This window comes from Emydura macquarii, unplaced genomic scaffold, assembly GCF_026122565.2.
Source record: "Emydura macquarii macquarii isolate MOO-44397 ecotype Brisbane River unplaced genomic scaffold, CSIRO-AGI_Emac_v2 contig_499, whole genome shotgun sequence".
Classification (NCBI taxonomy): domain Eukaryota; kingdom Metazoa; phylum Chordata; order Testudines; family Chelidae; genus Emydura; species Emydura macquarii.
Genome location: NW_027130636.1, coordinates 12790709 through 12813899, shown reverse-complemented (window position 1 = coordinate 12813899; position 23191 = coordinate 12790709). Strand labels below are relative to the sequence as shown.

The 23191-nt window shown below is 38.7% G+C and overlaps 1 protein-coding gene across 6 annotated transcripts in view; it reads right to left on the bottom strand.

The window, feature by feature from the left end:
* Positions 1 to 467: 467 nt before the first annotated feature.
* Positions 468 to 23191, bottom strand: part of PXYLP1 (2-phosphoxylose phosphatase 1) — a 74736-nt gene continuing 52012 nt past the window's right edge. For 5 of the 6 annotated variants that reach the window (XM_067538959.1, XM_067538958.1, XM_067538956.1 and 2 more), the window contains 2 exons: positions 5984 to 6123; positions 468 to 2409 (listed from right to left, as the gene is read on the bottom strand). In XM_067538959.1, the coding sequence (XP_067395060.1) occupies positions 1478 to 2409; positions 5984 to 6123 (1072 nt within the window). In that variant the 3' untranslated portion in view covers positions 468 to 1477. Of the gene's footprint in view, positions 2410 to 5983; positions 6124 to 7254; positions 8380 to 23191 lie in introns of those variants that run through there. The other variant, XM_067538961.1, reaches the window with a different exon arrangement.

The window sequence follows — 23191 nt, the reverse complement described above, 5'->3', positions numbered from 1 at the left end:
CACCCCAGCACCAAAATGGAGTGTCTCACATGCTTTTTTTCCTCACTCCCTAGAAGGGGAAGAGTCTCTCTCCTTTTTCCCCAAAGCATCATGAAAGTTGTAGTCTCCCAGGATCTTCCTAACTGTAAAACTCCCAATTAAGTTCCAAGGCCCCAGAAGTACAGGGTGCCTACATGTAAAAAACTTTACAAATATAAAATGTAATACTCTAGTATTGAGTAACTTTTCAAACATTTATATTAAAAATTGGATCCGAATTAACTCCTCATAAGACATGAAAGTAGTTTAAAAATGGAGTTTACATACCTATTATGGTAGCTCAAGATAAATTATCCATAAAAGTTAGTTTGTTCCCAAGTTGTCTATCCTGATCATTGGAAAGTGTCTACAAAAATCAGCTTTTCACAGCCCTTTGCAAACCAAGCAGGTAAGAAAAATGTAGTGCGCTATACATACACACAATACAGTATGTACGATACTGGCTTTATTTATAAACATCTTCCTAGTCTATAAAAATACTAATTGGACTACAAAAATTCTGAGCATTTAGTCAAGCTGTCTTTCTGCCTAACACAGCTATTACATCAGACTAAAACACACCAGTTTGTACCACAGTCTACCAGCATGAACACAGTTACTAATGGGAAAGATCCCAAAGTTTTACCATTAATCTAACTGGATTTATTGTTCTAATTTTCCCCTCATGTTTAGCTGTAATATTAGCATTTACTTATCTGTTTCTGATGATAGTCACACAACCTTAAACATTTCTGCACTGTGTTCAAACTATTTATGAAAGTGCTGAAAGTTTGATCAAAGAACAGAAGTTTCTATCCATTCATTCAGTACACCTACCCGACTGACAAATTTTCAGAGGGCTGTGTGCAAAAAAGCATGCACACTTTTGCGTGTGCTCTAATTAGGCTGCACAAACATGTGTGTATTTCTGTCAGCTTGTCCCCTAATATTTCCCTGCTGGTAAAGGGAAGGATGTTCCAGTCACAAGATTTCTTTAGCAAGGCTACAATACAGATGCATGGAATACATAAATACTTTTGATCCAGTTTGTTCATAATGTATTAAAACTATTGTGATAATATGGTAGAAAAAGAACATTTTCTAATATCCAAATACTGTCCTGGAAAACAGAGGAACCAAACCTATACTTTCACATGGTTTCAAGCAATGTCCAGTTTACAGTAGCCCACTTAATTTATCAATTAATTACAAATAATTTAGCAAGTGTGTTCATAAGCATACTTAAAAAAAACAAGAACATTATTTTCTACTTCAGAACATCTAGAATGCATTTTGGTGAAAATAAAACTATATTAAAACCTGTTTCAAGCAATATTTTGTACTTACATGTACTAGAATTTGAAAAACCGAAAGGCAAACGCCACTCCCTCCACTAACAAAGACACACAGATCTTGTATCAATACACAAATTAAAATTTCTTCCTCTCCTCCATGCCCTTTAAAATGGTCTCCTGCGACATGCATCATAATAATTAGTGCTATTAAAAACTGAAAACATGTCCCTTTTGACAAAATGAACCAGCTTTTCTAGAGGACACATGGGCTTGCTGGAATGCTTGTTATGATCCCGGCAAAACGAGGTCTGGAATGTGACATCAAACCCATTATACAGGATGCGGATAAAGTGTCCGCTAGGTTTTTTCCCATCCTGCCACAACTCAAAGACTAATCTGGCTGCAAATCTTGGAAACCTGGCTTCTGTAATGCCCAAGGCACTGAGAACAGGTGACAAAGTGACATCATGAGCTGAGTAAAGGACAAATAATTCTTCTTTCTTGCCTTCTGCAATACGCTGCATCCGGTTAACTGTCTGATTAAGGAAAGGATGAGTGGCCAGTAGAGCATACCAGAAATAGAGTTTCTTTTCCTGTCTCTCTCGCTCATCCTCTAACTGGTGTGTCTTGATTACTTTAAAGTGTTCAATGTCAATGCAGCCATTTTTAGTACAAGGGAAACTGACATTGTGGCAAAAATGGCATAACATAGAATCTATTGGGTTAGAAGCTCTTAATTGCCTGGTGGGAATGCCTACTATTTTTGCCATATCCACATATGTTCTCTCCAAATGGCTGTTTTTCACCCTTAAGCTATACTGGCGGCGTTGCTCCTCTTCTAGGTAATGGTTTCTTATGGGGCAATCACAGCTTCCAGAACAAAAGATAGTGCTCCACTGATGTCTTATGTTAATTTTCTTCCAATCAAAATCTGGTAGGAAGGCATACAGAAGTGCTAGCCCGCTCTGCAGTGTTCGACTTTTCCCTGTTGTTTCCAAGTAGAGATGTTTTGCTGTCCAATCACTTGACAGCAGTTTATGTTTCTTTATATAAATTTCCCGTAATAGCTGTCCATTATGCAAGTGCTGTACAACACCTAGAAGAGATTTTAAAAATCTTGTTATTGGTGTTCTGATAAACCGGTTGTGGGAAATGTTTAGAACGTTGACATTTTTGCAAAAATGACAACTACTGTTTTCTAACATGTACACAAATTAGTTTAAAAAAATTGATTACAAAACATTCACTTAAGCTTGGCTATTATCCAGGAGGATTTCACGAAGTATACAATTATTATTAGATTTATAAATTTATAAAATATACATATTTCTAAATCTGAAATATAGGTTAGCTCTCTATCTGTCTGTCTAAACTGAGGAGTAAACAGCTAGTTCTATAACTTTTTATAATAAAGCAGCTCATTCACAAGCAATTCTGGATATAGAACTTAAAAATAATTAAACAGGAGAGCCAGTCTGATGCTCTATGAAAAATAATATGTGGTTTATAGTCAGAGTTTCTAGGAGGAATCTGTTAACATGCTGCTGCTTGCACAGATAAACAGCCATACAGTTTCAGAACAACCCTTAAGAAGTGCACACTACAAAGCTGGAATGGGCTAGGGGAGTGTAAGCCAGTGTGCAGACTCACACGCTGGGGAAAGGAAATCAAGTCCCAACGACTGGCCTCTTCCCATTTTTTCTTCAGGGCTTGCTTTATTTCCAAAACCAAAATTCAAAGCCAGCACAGGATAAGACTCTCCCGCTCTCAGGCCTTTTCAGCTTCAGCCATCTGAGAAGGGAGAAGTCCCAACCCTCCCCTATAGCAGGCTCCTTTGCAACAAACTCCCTTTTCCTTTTATAACCCTGTCCAGTACAGCCAAGTGATGGGCAAGAAGTCAGTAACCTTTGGCATGCCAGAGCACCTTTACACCTTGTCACAGGGAGCATCTGTCCTGCTTACTAACTGACCACATACAGCCAATATGCAAGTCCTGGGAGGGGGTAAAGTTGGATTTAAGATTGATACACGTTACCCTGTTGTATGGCAGAAATCCTGGGATAGCTCTGCAGATTCCTCATGAGGAGGGTCTTGCATGTGCTAAGGCCAACGTTGCTCACTGACTTTGATGCCCATGCGGATGATGATTCTTTTGATTTGACTCTGGAATTTTATGGCTATGGTGACAGCCACAGGGCAACCCCAGATGGTTTCTTGTTTTTACAAATATAGCTGGCCACAATCTGGATCTAGTGCTAGGAATGGGTTTTGCAAAGTTATTATTACACTCTCAGTATGGACTGCACAACTAGCTATTGTTTCAATGATACACTCCAAGGTGACAGTTGAGATCTGACAGGCTCCAGCAGGTTGAGGAACTTACTGTGGTATAACTGACCATTATCAAAAGTCTGATCAGTGGAGACACTATAGCTGATGCTTCCTCAATCCAGAAGGGAGGTGGGCGTTGGCAAGGCATTCTCCACAGAGGCTCCTCAACTCTACAATGTGTTTAACACCCTGTTTAGCCAGAACCCAGATTTGTCCTTCCAGATACATTGCAAAGAACTCCATTATTCATAGGCATGTGGGGAAGAGGTAGGATGGGGTTGTTAATGACAGAATGATGTTATGGGGCAGGAATGAAGAATGTGCAGGTGGTCCACAGTGGATATGAATGGTTCAGTATTGTTTTAAATATTGTAAAGGGAGTCCAGAGCACAGAGATGTGTGTTCCTAGCGTGTTTTTAAAAAAGCAAAATAACTTCATATACTGAGGTAAGAAATCTGACAACAGAAAGACTAATGTCTTGCTCACAACCACGTTTCAACACAACTGTTATGACTGATTTCCCTAGGTTTATAGACGGGGATTTTTGTTTGTTTATAAATGTCTTTGTTAATTTTGGAGGCACATATTTGGACAGCAAATATAAATAAATGCACAAACAGATTGTAGCTTATACACGAGTGGTGGAATACATTGACCAGGATTGAAAATACACACAAAATACACAAATAAACCTGAGGATCTGAATTCAACAGCTTTTCATATAACAATGTGAAATATACACTTCATTTTTATTACAATACTGCGGATAATGAATTTGGTTGACCTAAACTGTAACATGGTTTTACAAATAGGAAATACACGATGGTGTTGTATAAAGGTTTTATCAGAATAAATGTGAGACAACACGTTACCCACAAATAGTGAAGCCATGACTGAGTTATGTAAATACTCCCAGCTGGCTACCAATGAAAGCTATAACCACATCACAAAGCCATCATGTGTCCTATATATGTCATGTTTTAAAGGAAAACTAGTTCAGCAATGTTTTAGAATCGTTTAACTATTTATTGGAATTTTTTTTAATTCTATCACCTGTAAAATTTGGCCCCCTTAATATCAATTTAATCCAGTTGTTCAGAACTGAGAGAGAGAAAGAGAAATAAACTCATGCATTAAAAGCTTTTCCATTTCCATACCTACAAGTGCCACAATCTGACATCTGCTATCTCAGGATCCCGCTGGGCTAGAAACAGCAACTTCATGACAAGTGAAAATTGACAATTAAATCTTGCCAATCATTTCTAATCTTGATGAATCATAAGATATTGAGCCGTAAACCTGCTACCAGATCAGCATTAATATTCTTCCTGGATGTTGGACTAATGTAAATTTTTCAGAGGGTGAGGGAGGGTGCAGAGAGGAATTTCATGTTTGGGAGAAGAGGAAAAAGGAAATAAGGTTGATTTATTTATCTTTAAATGTCAACAGGATGATACTGTAGATTTAACATATTAGAACTAATCCCAACAGTGACGGAATAGTAGGCTGAATGTAGGCAAGGTATATGATACTATCATGATTGTGTGGGGTATACGCAGTTTTAAACATGGGATTGGAAACCACATTAGCAGGAAAAATCATTTTTCAACATGGTTCTACTTAACACTGTAGGACACGCAAGATTTTGTGATGCGAGTGCAGCATAAGTGGCAACGGCTAGGCCCGAGTGGCCTAGACATGAACTCAAGATAAAGCAGAAGTAAGCCAACCACAAAATTGGCTTAAAGCAGCTTGAAAGCAGTCAAAGTGGTAAACATCCTCTCTCTCTATATATATATATGGTAAGAATGCATGCATATACCATAAATGGAATAGGAATAGTGCATGATAGTGGGAGAGGGAAGTAACAGCTGATTGGGTGCCAAAAGCACACCAATAGTGCTAGGAAAAACAAGTGTCAATAGCCAATCATTTAGCAGATGTAAAGGTAACCAATCAGAGTGATAGAGTGGACTATATCCTGACAGGAGTAACACATTGAAGGTGAGGCTCTCACTAGACCTGCGCACACAGGTGCTACGTGTCAGGTCTGCTCCTGGTGCAGCTCGCTTCTAGGGAGGCAATGGACTTCCCCTCCCTCATTGTGGTAAGCGTCTGACTTGTATTACTAACAGCTTAAATACATAAATCTTGTGGGCACTGGCTCGCCTGGCTGCTCTTTTCTCGATACCGAGATCTCAAACCATGAACCCTCCATCTCAGCAGAGCACAAACACACATTGAATTCTGATCTAAACAGGACCAAAGAGCCCCGGAAGCAGACTATATTTTGTTCGAGACTGAGACGAAGATAAATAAACCAGCTACAGAAACTCACCTGTCTGTGTAAGTTCTCCCATTTCACACAAGGAATGACTGGGGAAGCGAGGCAGGCTGCTCAGGGTGCCATCCATCTGGGCGTCAGAGCCTTGGGACATATGCCTAACAAAAGCTTCAAGTTGAGGGTGAGATGGCTTCCTGAAGAGGTAAACCAAAACACATAAGTGTACACAAAAATAGCTTGGAAAAGTGAAGAGTTCTAATTATGTTAATTCACATCATTTCAGGATAAGGGAATATTTCCTGTTGAGAAAACATATGCTCTTGATCAGGGCTTTCCTTAAAAAAATCCACATAGATGTGCATTGATGTTGAAGAACTGTTGAGGACAATATAAAGGACTTTAATGTGTCCGAAAGTCCAACAAAAATATTAAAAATTCAATAAAAGTTAACTCATTTTTATGGGGTTACATTCATCAGTTTAGCAACTTTTCAAGTTACTTGCACCAAATTATTATAAAAATACTGAGAATATCCCTTGTTGTGTGTGGGGACATTTTTCCAGAACCAGAAAGACTACTGCATTTCAGCTGAACGGCCTGTAACCACATGACCTTGGTTTGTGATGTTGTCAGGTCTGATAATCTGAACAGGGCTGACCGAGTCAGTATTTAGATGGGAGATGTTCGGGGAATTCTTAGGTGCTATAGTGCAGGAAGTGCTGTTGGAAATGTAGTAAGTCATAATTTCCTCTGAGTCCATATTACGCTTCCACTCCAGGTTTTTAAAAGGGCACTATGTCACTACTGGTGCTGTCTTTCAATGAGAAGTAAAAGCAACTTCCTGATTTACCATGAAAAACACCATGGTACTTTTTGGAAGAATAAAAGAATTCACCCAGGTAAAATTGGGGCCCTTTGTGTCAGGCACAGTGAAAGCACATAGGAAGAAAATTATCCTAACACTCTTGGGTTGACCATTATGCATGAGGCCAAAACAAATCAAGCAGTGTCACAGTAAGATTGAGGGGAAATATTCACGGAATACTCAGTATTTCACCCAGGCAGGCAAACAGTCAAGGAACATCAATTATTCTCCATAATCTCTCGCTAATCAATGTCTAGCAGAAAAGTATGTCAGCGTTAGTGGCAATATCTAAATTATACAGCCACAATTTAACAGAGTCACTAAAAGTCGCTTTTTATGATCAAATATCCCCTGCAAAGATACTGCATGTGTATAAATCAGGATATGTATTTCACTATTAATAAAATTTTGCACTTTCAAGTCTTTCAAAGTGCTTTACCACCGTTAATGAAACACTCACCAATTTCCCTCTGACGCAGGTATTTTCATTTTGCAGGTAGGGAAATTGAGCAGCACAACGCTTAAGCGAGTTGCCCCTGGACATGCAGTCATAACATGTAGAAGAATCAATATTTAAACATGCCAACAAATAACGTTCTTTCTGCAACTAATTTCAGTTACGTGGAAAAGTAAATATTCAGCTTCCCTGAGACTACAAACAAGAAACATGGCTCTAGCTCCAAAGAACTGAACCCTTGGCTACTGCTCCATTTCGAACTTGTGCCACATACTCTGGGATATTGCAAACCTAGGACTTCTCACTGCCACTAAATTTTCTCATGCTTTGCAGCTTCCGAGATGTCCTTGCCCCTGTGGCATATAACTAACAGAAAGATCTACGAGAATGGAACAGAGCGGCAGCAGTGTGGCACAAGGAGGCTGATAGATCCTGACCTTTCCTTCTCATCAGTGAAAATGGCTGTTACAGAAAGTTGGTTATCCCTATTCTCGGGTTGCCCCCATCAGGAGGAGATGGCTGCTCCACAGCTGTCCCTTTGGCCTTTCACTGAGACAGCTGGGGAAGTAGTGTGTTTATTTTAAGCAATCAAAACAAGTACAGATGCAGTAACAATAACTGAATGCAAACATTTGCCTATCCTACAAGTGTCATGGACATAATTGTCCTGGATATAAGCAAAAAGTATATGAAATTAACACAATAACTGAGAGTTCAAATTAATGGAAGATGTGTCTAAATCCCCTAAACTGCTTTGACAACCTCAACCAAAGTGACTGTGAACCACAGTATGAACTCTTTTCATTATTACTACTGGTGGGTTACTTCAGGGGGTATCTGAAGATTAAGCAAGAGACAAATATGAAAAAAAAAATGAGAGGACAGAAGCAGAAAAAGAGACTGATTTTTCTGTGTATTGGTGGGAACTTAAACTCCAAAAAGTGTTAAATTCAAATTCCATGACAGGACCATATCACATATGTACATGTTAAGTCACATATTTAACAACACATGCAGAAGTGGAAAATATTAAACACACACACACAAGCTTTGAGAATCATAACTGAATGGTGTATTTACATTCTCATATTCCATTACATACATGATACACTTCTAAAAGAATCTCCTTTTTCATCTAGTCCTGGGTCATTGTATTTCCCCTCTTTCCCTCCCCCCGCCCCCAACCCCTACCCTAACTATTACAGCTTTAGACAGCTCACTTACCCATGGAAATCCAAGACTGTCACCATCATCTCGATGTGGCGTTTAGCCATCAATATAAGATATAGCCATCCATTTCTTGATATTGCTTAGAAACAATTCAACTGAGATTTTGCCTTAAATAATCTCACTGGGTTTTAAAACAGAACTGACTTCGATTTTATAAAGAGAAAATTTTAAAGTGTCTCTAGTACTTTAATGAAATTGTTTATATACCATATAAACCATTATATATATATTATACCATATATATAAAGTTTAAAAAACCCCACCTCTATTGACTTTTGCCACAGCAATATACCACCCTGATATGAAAGCTAGGAACATTAGGTTTTTCTTTGAAAGAAATCTCAACCACTAGAGGGTGCCACAACACCATCTGAATAAGAGCATTTTACTCTGAAGTCAGATTTTCTCTAGGCAACAACGTAAGGTGGTTCCAAGGGAGATGTCTTTTGTTAACAAGAATGGATCTAGCACGAAGAAATACTAATCGCACTAGCTCTCAGGCAAATGAGTTCCCCTCATTTGGTATCAAAATGTCCCTTTCTTTTTTGTCTGCAGTTTTAAATAGATTTCCAAAACCAGTGTGCATTATATTTTTCTTTATAAAGGGATTAGAAAAAAAGTTATTTGTACATTATTGTGACTATGTAAGTAGAAAATCATTGAGAGAATGACAAATTGTGTGAAGAGAAAAGAAGGGCATAAAGAAAAGAAAAGTTTAAGTTCTACAGTATTAATACAGTTTGAAAGGATACATTAATGTATGAGATTTTAGTCATTTCTATGGCTGTTTCCAGATTTCGGAAAATTTTATGTAGTTCAAATGAAGTGTAGTGTTAGGAAAGTAGAGGCCATAAAAGATTCTTTCATTTCCAAATCACTTCGGATTTCCTGTTGTACCACAGAGTTAAATCCTGTTCTAGATATGGAACTTGCACAAAACTTTTCATTGATTTAATTATTTGACATATCCCAAGAACAAGAATCTAAAATGAAAGAAATGCACTTAAAGAAAATTATTTTATATGTAATCCCCTCTGCCAACAGGTTTGTACAAAATTTGAAGGCTAGAACATCACCACAAATATATTTGTTTAACAAAAAAAAAAAAGCCTAAAAGCTTTGAGGTCTTTTAATAAACTCTAGCCTGCATAAACTGCCAGTTGAAATTTTCTCCCAGCAATGTTCACTTCAATAAAATTTCTAGTTCTTTTGTTAAGCTCTTCAAACAATACACCGAAAGCTGGATTTCAGACCTGGAAGGTTTTCTAGTTACTTCCTATAATTTCAGAGAAGTGGAGAAGCAATACAAACACAAGGAAGATTTTTTTGCCAAAATGGGACCTTCAGGACAGGATATTTCAAACTAAAATGTGTTTCTGCCTTCTATCCTTATTGCAAAACTCCAGTATGAAACAAAAAGAATACGTTTTCCAATGGCTCTATTGTGGAAAGTTTCTATATAAAGCAAACAGAATTCTGCAAAGTGGTGTTGAAAAGCAATCCTTGTAGTAGTATTTAAACTGGTAGTTGACAAATTCCTTTTTCCCAAGGCTTTTTATTTAGATTACCAATCTTATTGTGGAATAGGCCAATTTACAGATGCCGCAGGAGATGGAGTATCTAGGCAACACTGCTAAGACTGCTGGGACTGCTTCTGAGCAGGAAGCAAAGAAAATTACTCAGTTGTGTAGTTGAAAAGATTAAGGCCTCAGAGAAATTCATAAAATTTAATTTCCATAACATCACAGAAGAATCAAAGTACAATGAGGGGGATTCATTGTGTAACTTGACTGACATTTTTATTATTACAGCAGCAGCATTCCAAACTCCAGTTGGGGAAGCAGGGGTTAATACGGCAGCTATTTCAAACCCTTTCCATCCAAAATGTGTTTTTAAATTGTCAGCTAGTACATGGTGAGGTTCCATCACTCAAAGCAGCTGTTATCATCTAACTTTATCTGATCATGGACATCTATTTTCTGGTTTTTAGTAAAAGATTTATTTGTATGATTGCTTGTTTAATTATGTTTGATTGCTGTAAATTAAAATGATGTTTAGCTTTAACAAAATACAAGAATTTTTTCCCTTTAACAATAACATATGCTTGCTTTTTCATGTTGCTTCCTGTTATCAATGCACTATATAACACTGGTGTTAGATATATAACATTGGTGTTAGATAGTTTTTGGGATAACAAAAACCGTTTGCCAGTTTCATTTTCTTGCTTTCATGCATTAGCACCAATGTGGAAGAATGTTTAAATCCAAAAACTTTTTTTTTTATTTTTTAAAATCATTAAAAGCATTTATATTAGATCTCCTAGAATCCTTTTAAAAAAATAAATGTATGTCGAAACTATGCCACTGTCCCGTTAATGTTATGTTTTTATTGCTTGTATCAAGCAAAATATATTGTGGAACTACATGAAAAGAAACCATACATACACCAGATGCCAAAAACTGAGATGATTCCTCCTGACATTAAATTGTCCTTGCTTCTGTAGGGTTAGGTCTAAAATCAGGAGATATTTTAGCTTATTTGATGAGAAATGAACAATGACTTCTGCTTTGTGGTTTAAACTGTTAACTAGGTAGATGCCTCTGAATGTGTACAGCACAGTGGGAAATCCCTGCTTTTGGTATCTATGTTTAAAAAAAAATCCTAAATTGCAAAAACATACAGAAACAAAAGGAGCCTTGTTGTAGGTTTTGGGTCCAGTTTGCTCAGGTCCAGTTTGTTATGGAGTATATGGTGCTGTATGCACCATATGATGCATATATGATGCACATGAACACATGGTTTTATGTATATATATTCTCCCACATGCATGAAGTGTGATTTATGTACAAAAGGTCATGTGCTATCCTCAACAAGCTGGACATGCATTCTGCAGCAAGGTCCCTTGCTTCTGTGACACTCTGGGGCAGCAGCTTGAAAATTCTGCTGCAGATATTTAAAATGTTTAAAATGTATGTTTTTACTGACTTTAGTAACTCAAAGCAGTACATGGAAATTGTCAGGGAATTAGCTGATTAGCAATCAACATGACTACTTATGACATTTGGCAAACCACTATGTTCAATATGTCTGTTTTACTGAGGTTAAAAAAAGATAGATATTAGTATTCACAAGTCATTTTAGATTAGATTTCCATGAAAACTACAGAGTCAAACTGAGTAATAATATGATGGAGTACAGCATTTATTAGTGAAAATATGAAAATCTTATCTTCACAAGACAATACATGTTTATTTTTAATCATTTAAATGTTTGTAAATATTCATAAATGACATAAATAATGTAGCTTCCCCCTACATGCAAGATGCTAAAGACAAACAGAAAAAAAGCTGTCAAACTATGATTAAAGGAAAACTGTGCTGTAATATAAGATATGTTAATCATTGCATCCAAATACTAAGTCACATTTTAAAAAATGTGTCTTAAATTTAGCAAGAAGGGAAAAGTTAAATGAATAGTTAATCAAATAGGAAACTGCCAATTTGACAGATTAAAGATATACGCTGGAATGGAGAGGGGTGAATTTTCTCTATTATCTCTTTCTCTGGCAAGGTGCTATGTTCACAGCAGTGCAATCAGTGATCTATCAGACATCTGCATGCCTCAGGAGAAAATCTGTGGGTGTATGTGAGGATACCCGGGAAAAGGGATTCCTCGCCTCCACATGTCCACAAGAAAATGGAACTTGCTGAAGGAATATGAGCAAACTTCCCATTCCATGTACTGATTTGAGTTACTGAAGCCAGGTCAGAGTCAGAGAGACGTGCTCTAGAAGATGAGAAGTGGAGAGGCTTTTTCACCCTATGAACACTGAGCATCAGAATCCAGATCACACCACTGCTTCACTAGGTGAGATAGCATCTGCTGCCTCGTTTCCATCTGAGATCTCCTCAACAGCTCCAACTGACCTGTCAAAACTTTGGTCACATGTGATTCAGATCCTGCTCCCTTTACACAATCTCATTGTATTTATATTTTAATACATTCTGGCTCACGGTTACACTGAAATTAAATTAATTTTTTCTTATGCTTAATGCGCTTACGTGATTTTATAACTCCGCAAGGGAATCATATAAGTTTTTATTCAAACCTGGTGTCAACTTCTGAGCAGTCAAATAGCTATGGATTGAAGGAATGGATTATTTTCCTCTTTGGAAGACAAATGAATCGACAGAGACACAGGATCGATAAATTGTCTTAATCTGTATTGAACAGAAACACAATACAGTTTAGCCTTATTTACTCACAGAACTGCTGCAACTTTCACTTTCTTAGTACAAACTGTCATGTCACTGTGCACAACTCCCCCAAAATTAGTATTTTTCAGCTTCTCTCAGCCTTTATCTATTTTTATAGAAGCACTCCCAACTCTCTACCTTAGTCATAGTGGTCCACCTCTGCCTTGTTGTTTACAGGACGGTAAGTGGGTCAGCCTCAAGGTGAGATTGTAGCGTAATTCTTGACAGCCTCTATGTCTTATTTTGAGAAGACTCCGCTATTATGTCTTCTGTTAAATTCTCCCAACACTGCATTTCCTTTGGACAGCTCCACTGGTGATAGCAATGGAGCATGACAGGACACAGGCACTAGCCCTGTGGAGCTGCACTGGTGGGAGTACAGCAGTGGAAGACGTAGCATTAAAGACCACACACCAAATTCACTGCAACTATAAGCAGATGCAGGCCTCCTGAAGTAAATAGGGTTGCTCCCACTTGTGTGTGAGATGCACCCAGAACCCAAATACTGTTTCTTCATTTATTCACATCAATACCTCACAAGCCCTTGCCAATTAAACCAGCATGCTATTAAATTGGAACTTTCTTTTGTAATGATTTTAATCCGATTAAATATTTCTAATCTATCCAAAACAGAATTTATTTTAGTAAATTGATGTTCTATATTTTTTATGCTTTTGACACATTATAAATCAAATATTCGAGAAAAACATGACAAAACAGTTAAGTTTGTTCCTAAAAAATAACTACTCCTATGGAAAAATTTGGATCAACAGCATAAAAAATAACTCTTCTTACAGAGAAAAGCATGCTTGTTAAATTCTCTCTGGAAATTTGCATCTTGAATGTTGAAAATAATAAAAATGTTGATTGAAGTTACAGACAGAAGAATCCCCAAAGCACTTCATCCATTTTTCTTCTATTCATCGCACATTTTATGTATATCCTTAATTCACAATCCTTAATTCACAAAGCCCAAGCTTTGACCTCAAAGCTATTTTACATATCTATTAAAAGTTCATTGGGCTGCAGCATAATCTGTGTAATTAATGAATTTCATCCGCAGAATACTAAAATCAAACAATGAATGGACTGAATCTGAATGGCATACTTATCAGAAAGTAAAATCCAAGCAGTTTAAACAAATTGAAATTTTAATTAGACACCTTACATTAATTATTCAATAGCAACAAACCTACAGTTCAAAAAAGCGCCAATTACATAACTTTAAATATTCTGAATGCAAATTTACAATTAAAAGCCAATATATAGTCATAAAGGAACACAAGGCTGACAGGCAAAGACACTAAACATCCTTCTGACATTGAAACAATAAACCATCCAAAATGATGGCAGCAAAATGAAAAATGCCAGCGTTTTTATCTGAGGGATCCACCTCTGCCAAGCCTTGAAATGATGGCACATGCACATCAAGCTGTCCCCTTCACTGACTGCTGCACTCTTATGGCAGGCAGGGCTTTAATTACAAGAGAATTGTTCTCAGAGACAGTGTGTTTCAATTTTAAGTTTTTATTTTTAGTGGCTATGAAAGGTGGTGGATACACAGATCTGAAGACTGACATTCTATTAATTGACAAATTAATAACAGGCATGGGCAAGCTTCCTCATATTGTCATGGCTTCCACCTTGTCCTAGAGGCATCAGAAGTAAGAAAACTCTTGAATTGTAAAGCCATTAACTCTCTGACCTGACCATTCTGCTGAAAATGCCAACAGCATTATCAGGTCAGTTAGATTTTATGGGTAGTTCATGATATAAACTCCTTTCCACTACAATCCAGATTGAGATCACAGTCAGAATCAAAAAGCCAAACAAACAAACAGAATCCTGCTAGGACAAAGGGGCTCCACTAGAATGGACAGATTTATATCAAAGTGATTTAAAATCTCTGAATTAAATCATGATTTAAATCAGCAAGCAAAAAACCTTGATTTAAATAATCAACTTCAATCAAGTTTTGCTTTTGCACTTCTTATTTTCCTGAAGAAAGCTTGATTTGCATTGATTGGTAACCATTAAAATATATTGATTCACACCTAAACATAACCTTTACACTAAAATTGGAGTTTCTTTTTGCTAATCAGGAAGATATACTTACTATAGCTATACTCATTTATTTAAGCAAGTACATAGCTTAATTTATACTTACTCAAATTCTGAATTTTTACTTTTTTATGATGTTAGAAAATGGTGACTGATATACGTCTTATTTACAAGATTATTAATTTTTTACTTGTGATTTATTTCAAGCTGTATTTGGATGGAAATTCAAATGCAATTAAAAATGCACAAAAAACATTTAATATATTTTTACTAAATAAAACTTACATTAAAATGTTTATCAACACACATTTTGCATTTCAAACTGAGTTATTAAAGAAAGGAAGCATTATCTGCAGTTAGTGAATTGAACTGATTGTTTCTCATCACCTTGTCCTTCAGGATTTTGAAACTAGTAGATCTCATCCTCTCACACCTAATTTTTATTCAGAGATTGAAAGAGGAAAATAAGCTTTCCTGATTGTTCAGTGTCCAACTGATTCTTAAATGTGAACTGAACTGAACCGGCTGAATAAACTAAAATGAAGAAAACTCTCTTTCTCTGCACCTGCAGAAGAGGCTACTGATGGCAAAACTGGTTTTACTTCAACTAACTCTAATTCCAGGTGCTTAGCAGAACTTTCTTTAAAACTTGGCAGCAAAAATGTATTTACTTGGTATTATTATTTTTTATTTAATTTAAATTATTTTAATAGATTATAATTAGTTTTGGTCTTAAAATAGATTACAATTACAATAGGTTTTGTTGGGTTTTTTTAATCCAGCCTAGGCTCCACCGCAGTGCAGGGTTCTGCCTGCATAGATCGGATTTGCAGGCTCAGGTTCCTGGATAAATTCTGAGCTGGTAGCCTTCAGGTGAAAACCTCTCTCCCCCCTATTTAACCAACTTCACTGAGCTTTCCCATCCCACTAAGAGGGAGTAAACAGATTAAAATATTGTGCAAAACTCAGCTTTTTTAAAGAAAAGGCAAGGAACTGCTGATGCCATTTTTAGCCCTCCATCAACTTTGACTTTAAAGTATCAAACTGAGGTCTCCTATCCCCCTGTAAGCCAGAAAAATAAACCTAGTCACTGAACATCATCTTTTCCAGTTATCTGTGCAAAGGTGCTTTCTTGTATATATTATAACATTACAGACATTCTTTGAGATCAAAAGATCAGAGCCTTTATGATATCTAAGTGGATTTGAATTATGTCTCTATTTTCCAAGGAAAATATTATCTCACTCCCCACAGACGGATCATTAAAAATCCTATCATAGCAATTAGCAAATTGCTCACTGTTCTTCTTGTTAGAGAAATTAATGGCCTGCTCAGCCCAGTGCTAGAGATATTTGGTGGCATGCAAAAGACTCAAGTCCTGGAGCAATCTCAACTTTGCATGACCTAATTCAGACAGTAAGTTTGACTTGTGGAGAGTGCTGACTGCTGTGCTCTATTAGTATCCTTTACTGCACACTGAATCTAGGCAGGATGCCATAGATTATTAGTTGTTTGATCAAATAAGTGCTTCAGTGACAGAAGCCGCATGAGAGGGTAAAAGAAATGGCAGGGGTGGTAGCAGAAGAAAGTTTTCAGAAATTGTAAAAGGTCATGACCACCACGTTTGCAGGGATACCCTTTTCATCCTCATTACTATGGGGACCACAACCAGGAAACAGATTTAAAAAATATATATATATTACTGTATGATGTAGTTTGTGGCCATAGATAAATATTCTAACATTTTGTTGTGGAACATATTCAGTGAAGGCATTGAAGAACTGGCTTCCTCCTATCAGAATTTACACCTGCTCCTGCAAACAAAACACATCTTTACAAATGTGAATGTAAGAGTGAACTATATTCACACTGAATTCACCACTGTATTGCAAGAACAACAATGGACAGTTTATGTACCCTATGATTCTTTGAGACATTCTAATCAGCGTGGATCCCACTGTGTATGTGCACATGCCCCATATGCACGAGACTGGAATCTTTTGAACAGTAGTATCAGTTGGGGGCCACGCAAGTTCCCTGTGCCTACTCGAGCTCCCATGCAAGGGCTTAAAGGGTGGGCTGGCTGTGGTCCTCCCAAACTACCCTCACAATTCAAAGCCAGTGTTGCTGAGGACTCTGAAAAGTTAGGACGGTGTGTGGGTAGAGGGATGCACTCGGACACCAACGCAAAGAACCAATTACTGTAGGGAAAAGTAACCATTCTTTCTTCTTAGAGTATGTGTCAGCGTGGATCTCACTATAGGTGAGTGGCGAACAGCATCACCTCCAGAGGGTGGGATGAGAAGTCTTGGCCACATCCGTCAAGCAGAAACTGCAGTATAGCTCTCCTGACGTTGGCATCTGATCAGGTGGCTATGTCTAGGGTGAGTTACTCTGTGTCGCTGCTTCACAGGTTTCTGATATTGGTACATTTCTGAAGCAGGCAGGAGATGGGGCATCTGTTCTGGTAAAGGGAGCTGCAATATTTAGTGGGAGAGGTAAACCAGCTAACTGATCCCGCCCTGAGATACACTGCGTAATCCGTTTCGATCGCATCTGTGACCAGATGGCCTGACCTTTAGAAAAACAAGCGCTATTGCTGGATACAACCAGGGGGACAGTCTGAACGGTTTTGTTCTGCTTATGTAGTAAAGCAAGGTCCTGGAAACATCCAGAGTGTGCAATATCCTCTCTTCCAGAGCAAAGTGTGGCTTAGGGAAGAAGACAGCATCGGCTACATCTATGGATGCATGGCGGGGATGTGCCCCTGGACATATGCGATGCTGTCCCCACTAAGGCCAATTGATACTGGCCTGATTGCGGCTGGCCACTCTGTCTGAGGCAGGGCTCTAACTGAGGGCCCCTTTGCATCTTCCCTGGGATCCCTCTCTGAAGATAAGAGAGAGGGATTCCCACCCAACACCAGTTAAAATAAGGAGTTAGGTGATGGGGAGGAGTAAATCTCTTCCAATGGTACTGCCACATGCAATAGTGGTACCAGTTCCCAAAGCCATTTTGATGCATGGAATGTCTCTAAAGGGAAAACAGATTCCTCTAGGGTATATCTCTGGCCTTTGCCTGGCTCAGTTATGGGTGCTGGTACCAGGGACAGTATCAAGTTTCTCTCCCCATACAATGTTCCAGTTTTGGTGGAGGACTTGAAAGCTCTGTCCTTGGAGGAGTGGTGTTTCATGTCCTCTTTCTGGATGTTCTCTCATGCTTGGAGTTATGCTTGATCTCCATCTGGCTCTGCACTTCAGTTTCACCATTCTGTAGGAGCATAGGTACCTGCTTAATTGACTAGGATACTTTCTGGAGGGCTGCACTGATGCTCTTTGCAAGTATTTCACTGATGCCAAGAGTGTAACGGAATATATTTCTGTATTCACACACTACATACTATTGTAAAAATCTTTGTACAAAGCATGCCTTGTAAGGTATCATTTAAAAACTCATAGTTTGCTGGTCTTTTTGGTCCTGAAAATGTGTGTGGTGAACATTGTATGTGAAGTTGTAAGATTTCCCTGTACTATGTTATTGACATATGTTCCAAACCCCACAGTCCTGCCCAAACTGAGGTTAGCAAACAGTTCTGTCCTAAACAAAGGGATGTGTCCACTCAAACAGGTGGGGAAAAAAGCAGCAGGGAACATTCTTCCACATAGACTGTTTGTCTCCTGGTGCCCAGCTGGAAATGTTTTTCAAGAGGGAACTGAAACTATAAAAGAAGGGACAAAGCAGCCCTCTCTCTCTGCTCATCACATTCACTGTACCTGAAGTGAAAAAAGAAACAAGTGATGCACCCTGGGAGAAGGGATCCTGATCTATAGGATTTGGTCAGTAAGACTGCCGAAAGAAACTTTGCTTGAATCTGATATAGTTTTTAAGTCAGGTATTTTTAGTAAACCTCTTATCTTTAATTTTCTTGTAACCATTTCTGATCTTTATGCTTCATTACCTGTACTCACTTACAAGCTCTCTCTTTGTAGTTATTAACTTGGTTTTTTTGTTTTATCTAATCCACTGTTTTAAATTGAAATGTCTGTGAAACTCCATTTGGGATGACAAGTTGTGTGCACATTATTTTTTTAAAAAAAATAATGGGCCTAATATAACTTGCATTGTCGAGAGGACTGGGCAGTACAGGACTTACATATCACAGAGAAAATCTAAGACTATGTTTGGATCACCCTGCAATATAAATAAGGCTGGTGAGAAGCAGAGTGTAATCCCAGTGTGGCTGGCAGGCTGTCGTTACACATAGACTCTAAGGGTATGGTTTGCATGCTGGAAGACTGTTTATGAGCTGCCCAGGTGGAAGCTACTTCAGCAAGGCATTTTAAGGCCCCCAAGATTACAGGGCAGGGGTATCACAGACGCTCATTAGCCTGGACTGTATCCTGGTACATCACAGTAAGGATTTCACTGATGCCAAGGGTCATCAGCATCAAAGTCACCAGTGCTGGCTTTTGCAGATATCCTCTTTGCCTTCTTTTCACTGTCTGATCCCAGAGCATGGCATGTGCTCAAGGAAGCGCTGGCCAATGGTGACTTTTCCAGCTACACTGTTCTAGATATCATCACTTCAGGGTCCAAAGTGATCCACGTGGACTGCTGTAGCAGACGTAACTTGAGCTGAGCATCCCTGGATTTGCAGAACCTAAAGAAGGATTTGCACACAGAGTATCTCCCTGGGATGTGATTTTCCTCTAGGCAAGAAAGGCATTGACTATCTCCCCACCTTTGATGGGAATCAGTCCATCCCAAGACAGACAGGTTCACCTGAAAGTATGAGTCTGCTAAGAGGTGTGGCTCTTGGCACAAAGCACCTCCCTCCAATTAGTAGGGTGTACATAGGGAAGGAAGTGGCCAATGCTTGCTGCTGTTGGGTTTTTTGGTTTTTTGAGGGGAAGAAGGGGCAATGTCCAATGTAAGGAAATAGAAGTATGAAGATTATCTTGTCTTAACTGTGTAAGTTGAAAAAACTGACTAGTCTCTAAGAGTTGCTGGTTCCATCTTGCTGCCAAGGGTGGAAAAAGGGAACTGAGTGAGGGCCTCTCTGCCTTTTATGCCCTGGCACGGGAGAATGGAGGGAGGGGAGTGCCACAGGGCACATGCCTGGTCCCACCAGATTCTGTTATTCAAAAGAAGCCAAACTCACACGCATGAGGCACATGCTCATCAACAACTGTATATGGTCTGACACATCCTCAAACAACAAGTGTTTTACACTGTAAATTATCTGACTAAATAACAGAACGCTTAGGTCATAATGTTTGAGATATTGAGAACTGATTGTCTGACCATGTGGCTAATTTTTAGAATGAATCAATCCATGCTTACCTAACCTTGTCCACCTAGACAAGTGATTAGAATCCTGATTGATTAATCTGTCCTTTTATCTTAAGTGTTACACTTTAACATCTCAGTATTGGATGAAGCAAACAGAACCATTGGACAAGACAGATCTCTGATTTTTTGTGGGGATCCTATACGGTATCCACAGGCCCTTTAAGTTTAATTGTAGTAATTCACTATGACATGTTTAAAAAATTTAATGTATTTGGGGTAAATAATATTACACAATTTTAAACTGTATCTAACTTTCTAAACATGTTAACAGTACATATTTGAACCTGTGCACAGCCACATATTTTTTTGAACATTATATTAAAGAAATTTTTCACAAAATAGCATGCATTTTTCATACAAGATAAAAGTTAAAATTCCTGAAAAAATGTGTGTGCATTAAATTAAAATAAATTGACCCATGACTATAAAAGCAAAGTATCACCCAGCCAGCGGTTCATAGGGCTGATGCACTTATGCATCATGGCTGATGCACATCAGTTTCACAGCTGGCCACCTTTGACTGCCCTTACCTGATGGATCAGGTATCCAGTTTGCAGAGGGTAAACTGGAGATGGCCCTTCTGTGTGCAATAGATCAAGACTTGAACCCACAACCAACCTTCAGGACCATAGCTGAGCACCTTAACCACTCAGCCACTGTACCTCACCCTTAACTACACTGGTGAAAAATCACAGCAAAATAAATTAATACTTGGGTTCCCTTCCACAGTGAGGGTGTGCAACTAATCTGTTTTCCCTAAATTTCTGCCCCTGATCTTTTCCATAACTGCTTGTTTCTGTGCTATAAGACAGTGAAAATGAATATTATTTGAACCTTCAGCTTCTTAATGCAACATTATACATACCATGTGAACTCCTGGTATCTGCTAATGTTTTGTTTACTTCTGTTCTATCCTGAATTTTCTGTGCCTAAGTAGAAATAAATGCTTTAGAAATGGGGCTGCTTTACACAACGGGGGAGGACGTGTGGGGGGCGAAAGGTCCTTAAAAATGTGTTTCTCTTTTAAAATGTTAAATGAAATAATGTTAAAAAATCTTTAATAATGGGATTATTTTGTTGGTCATAAAATTGAGACAATACTGCAATTATCTTGACATGGTTATGGAAGAGGATCTTATTTCTCTTCCATATATCCATAAATAATTTGGGCTTAACAAAATAAAAGTATGATAACCTAAATAAAGTCTGAAGGGTCTTCTGAAGTACATTTTCTAGCTGCTGCCACAGCAGACACACTGATGGAGCAAAACAGATTGTGCATGCTGAACTCTGCAACTCTTTGTGGAATCATCCAATCAGAGTATTAACTTGGCTAGCTACATGGTTACTGTTCAATTATTCATGCTTCATTGTAGCACTGCCTATTACTGAAGGCAGTATCTTAAATAATGCAAATTTCAGGACATGTACCTACTTCAAGGTTGTTTTTCTTGTTCAGTCAGATCTCTTATCTGACTAAAACAGTAAATCTGCTTGTGATGGGGTGTCCACCCCACACAAATCCTGAAGGAGTTAAGGTGGTTAGGTAGGCCAATTAACTGCCTACACTGCACCTGGAGGAGCAGCCAGGGGCCAAGGACTAATTAGAGATGACGCTCAGCTGGACAGGAAAGGCCTGTATAAAGCCCAGTAGTTGACAGCTGAAGGGGGCAGCAGAGAGAGAGAGAGAGAGAGATTGCAGTCACTCTCATGATGAGAGAAGGCAACATAGGAGCAGCCCAAATATACAGCAGTAAGGTTCAAACTGTGCAGATTTCGACTGCTTGTTATAGCGTCTCTGGGCTGGAACCCAATGTCAGGCAGGCCTTGGTTCCCAACCGGCCACTGGGTAGTGGCATCATTAAGGGGAATGAGAGGAAAGACTGCATTGGACAGTAAGTCCTGAGAGTCTTTCCTGCCCTGGAAGGAGAGGGCTACAGTGATCCATCCAGAGGGCCAAGCCATGAAGCAGGAGTAGTTGAATTTTGAAAGCGCAACACAGAGAGAGAGGAGGAGCGCACAACTGCAGAAGTGGGCAACAGACAGGTGTTGGAGGCCCAGTACAATTTGATTTGCTTGACCACTGTCCTACAGGCCTAGCATAGCATTCAGTTGCTTGCTTGGCTATTCTGACCCCTGTAGCATGACATCTTCCAGTTGGCAAAGACTGAATAACCTTATAGATGTCTCAGTTTCTGCATACCCTGGCACATAACAAGACAAAATACAGATACTGTATGCTTGCAGCTGCACATAGGTAACAGTGATGGGAACAAGAAGCTATCCTTGAACATCTGGGAGTACGCTGTTTTATTGCCAAGGGGCATACTTTTACTCTGCCCCTCCTATCACCAGATGTTGTTTTGACGACCCCAATTATTATGGTGAGAATGGAATGTAGTTAAGCGTGGAAACCCAATGTAGGTAATTAGCATATATGATCATGAGAGAGAGATAATTAGGTGAAGGTTGTTTATGGAAGGGTATAAGTAGTTACCATTTAGACAAAGGGGGGCGCTCCATGAACACCTGACTCCTGACCAAAGGATCCACTGACTCCCTGGCGGGGCCCCTGAAGAAAGCCGTTCCTATATACATCCTTCTGAGTTACTGCTTAGCTCTTCAGGCTTAGTGAGTATGATATATTGTAGTTAATTTTAGGCTTTGTATTTAACTAGTATATTTATAGAAAACCTTGCACATTAAATCTTATTGATCTGCAAATCGGGCAAACCGAGTCTCACTGGTATCCACACTGATCACAAAGTGTCCAGAATCAACAACAGGCAGAGCTAATCCCCAGATGTGGCCACAGGGAGGAGTTCCAATAGTAAGCAAAGCACCCCATGACACTCTCAGCATTCTTCCAACACTGGACTCGCCAAATTCAATCTCTGCTAGCTTTCCTGCCCATTTATGATACATGTCTAGTAAATGATCCTCTAGTCAAGGTTCCTATCAGTTTTAGGAGTATGAGAGTAAGCTATGCTTAATGATTCATTTCAGGTAGTTTTTCACACCAGTTCTGCATATGTTAGCAA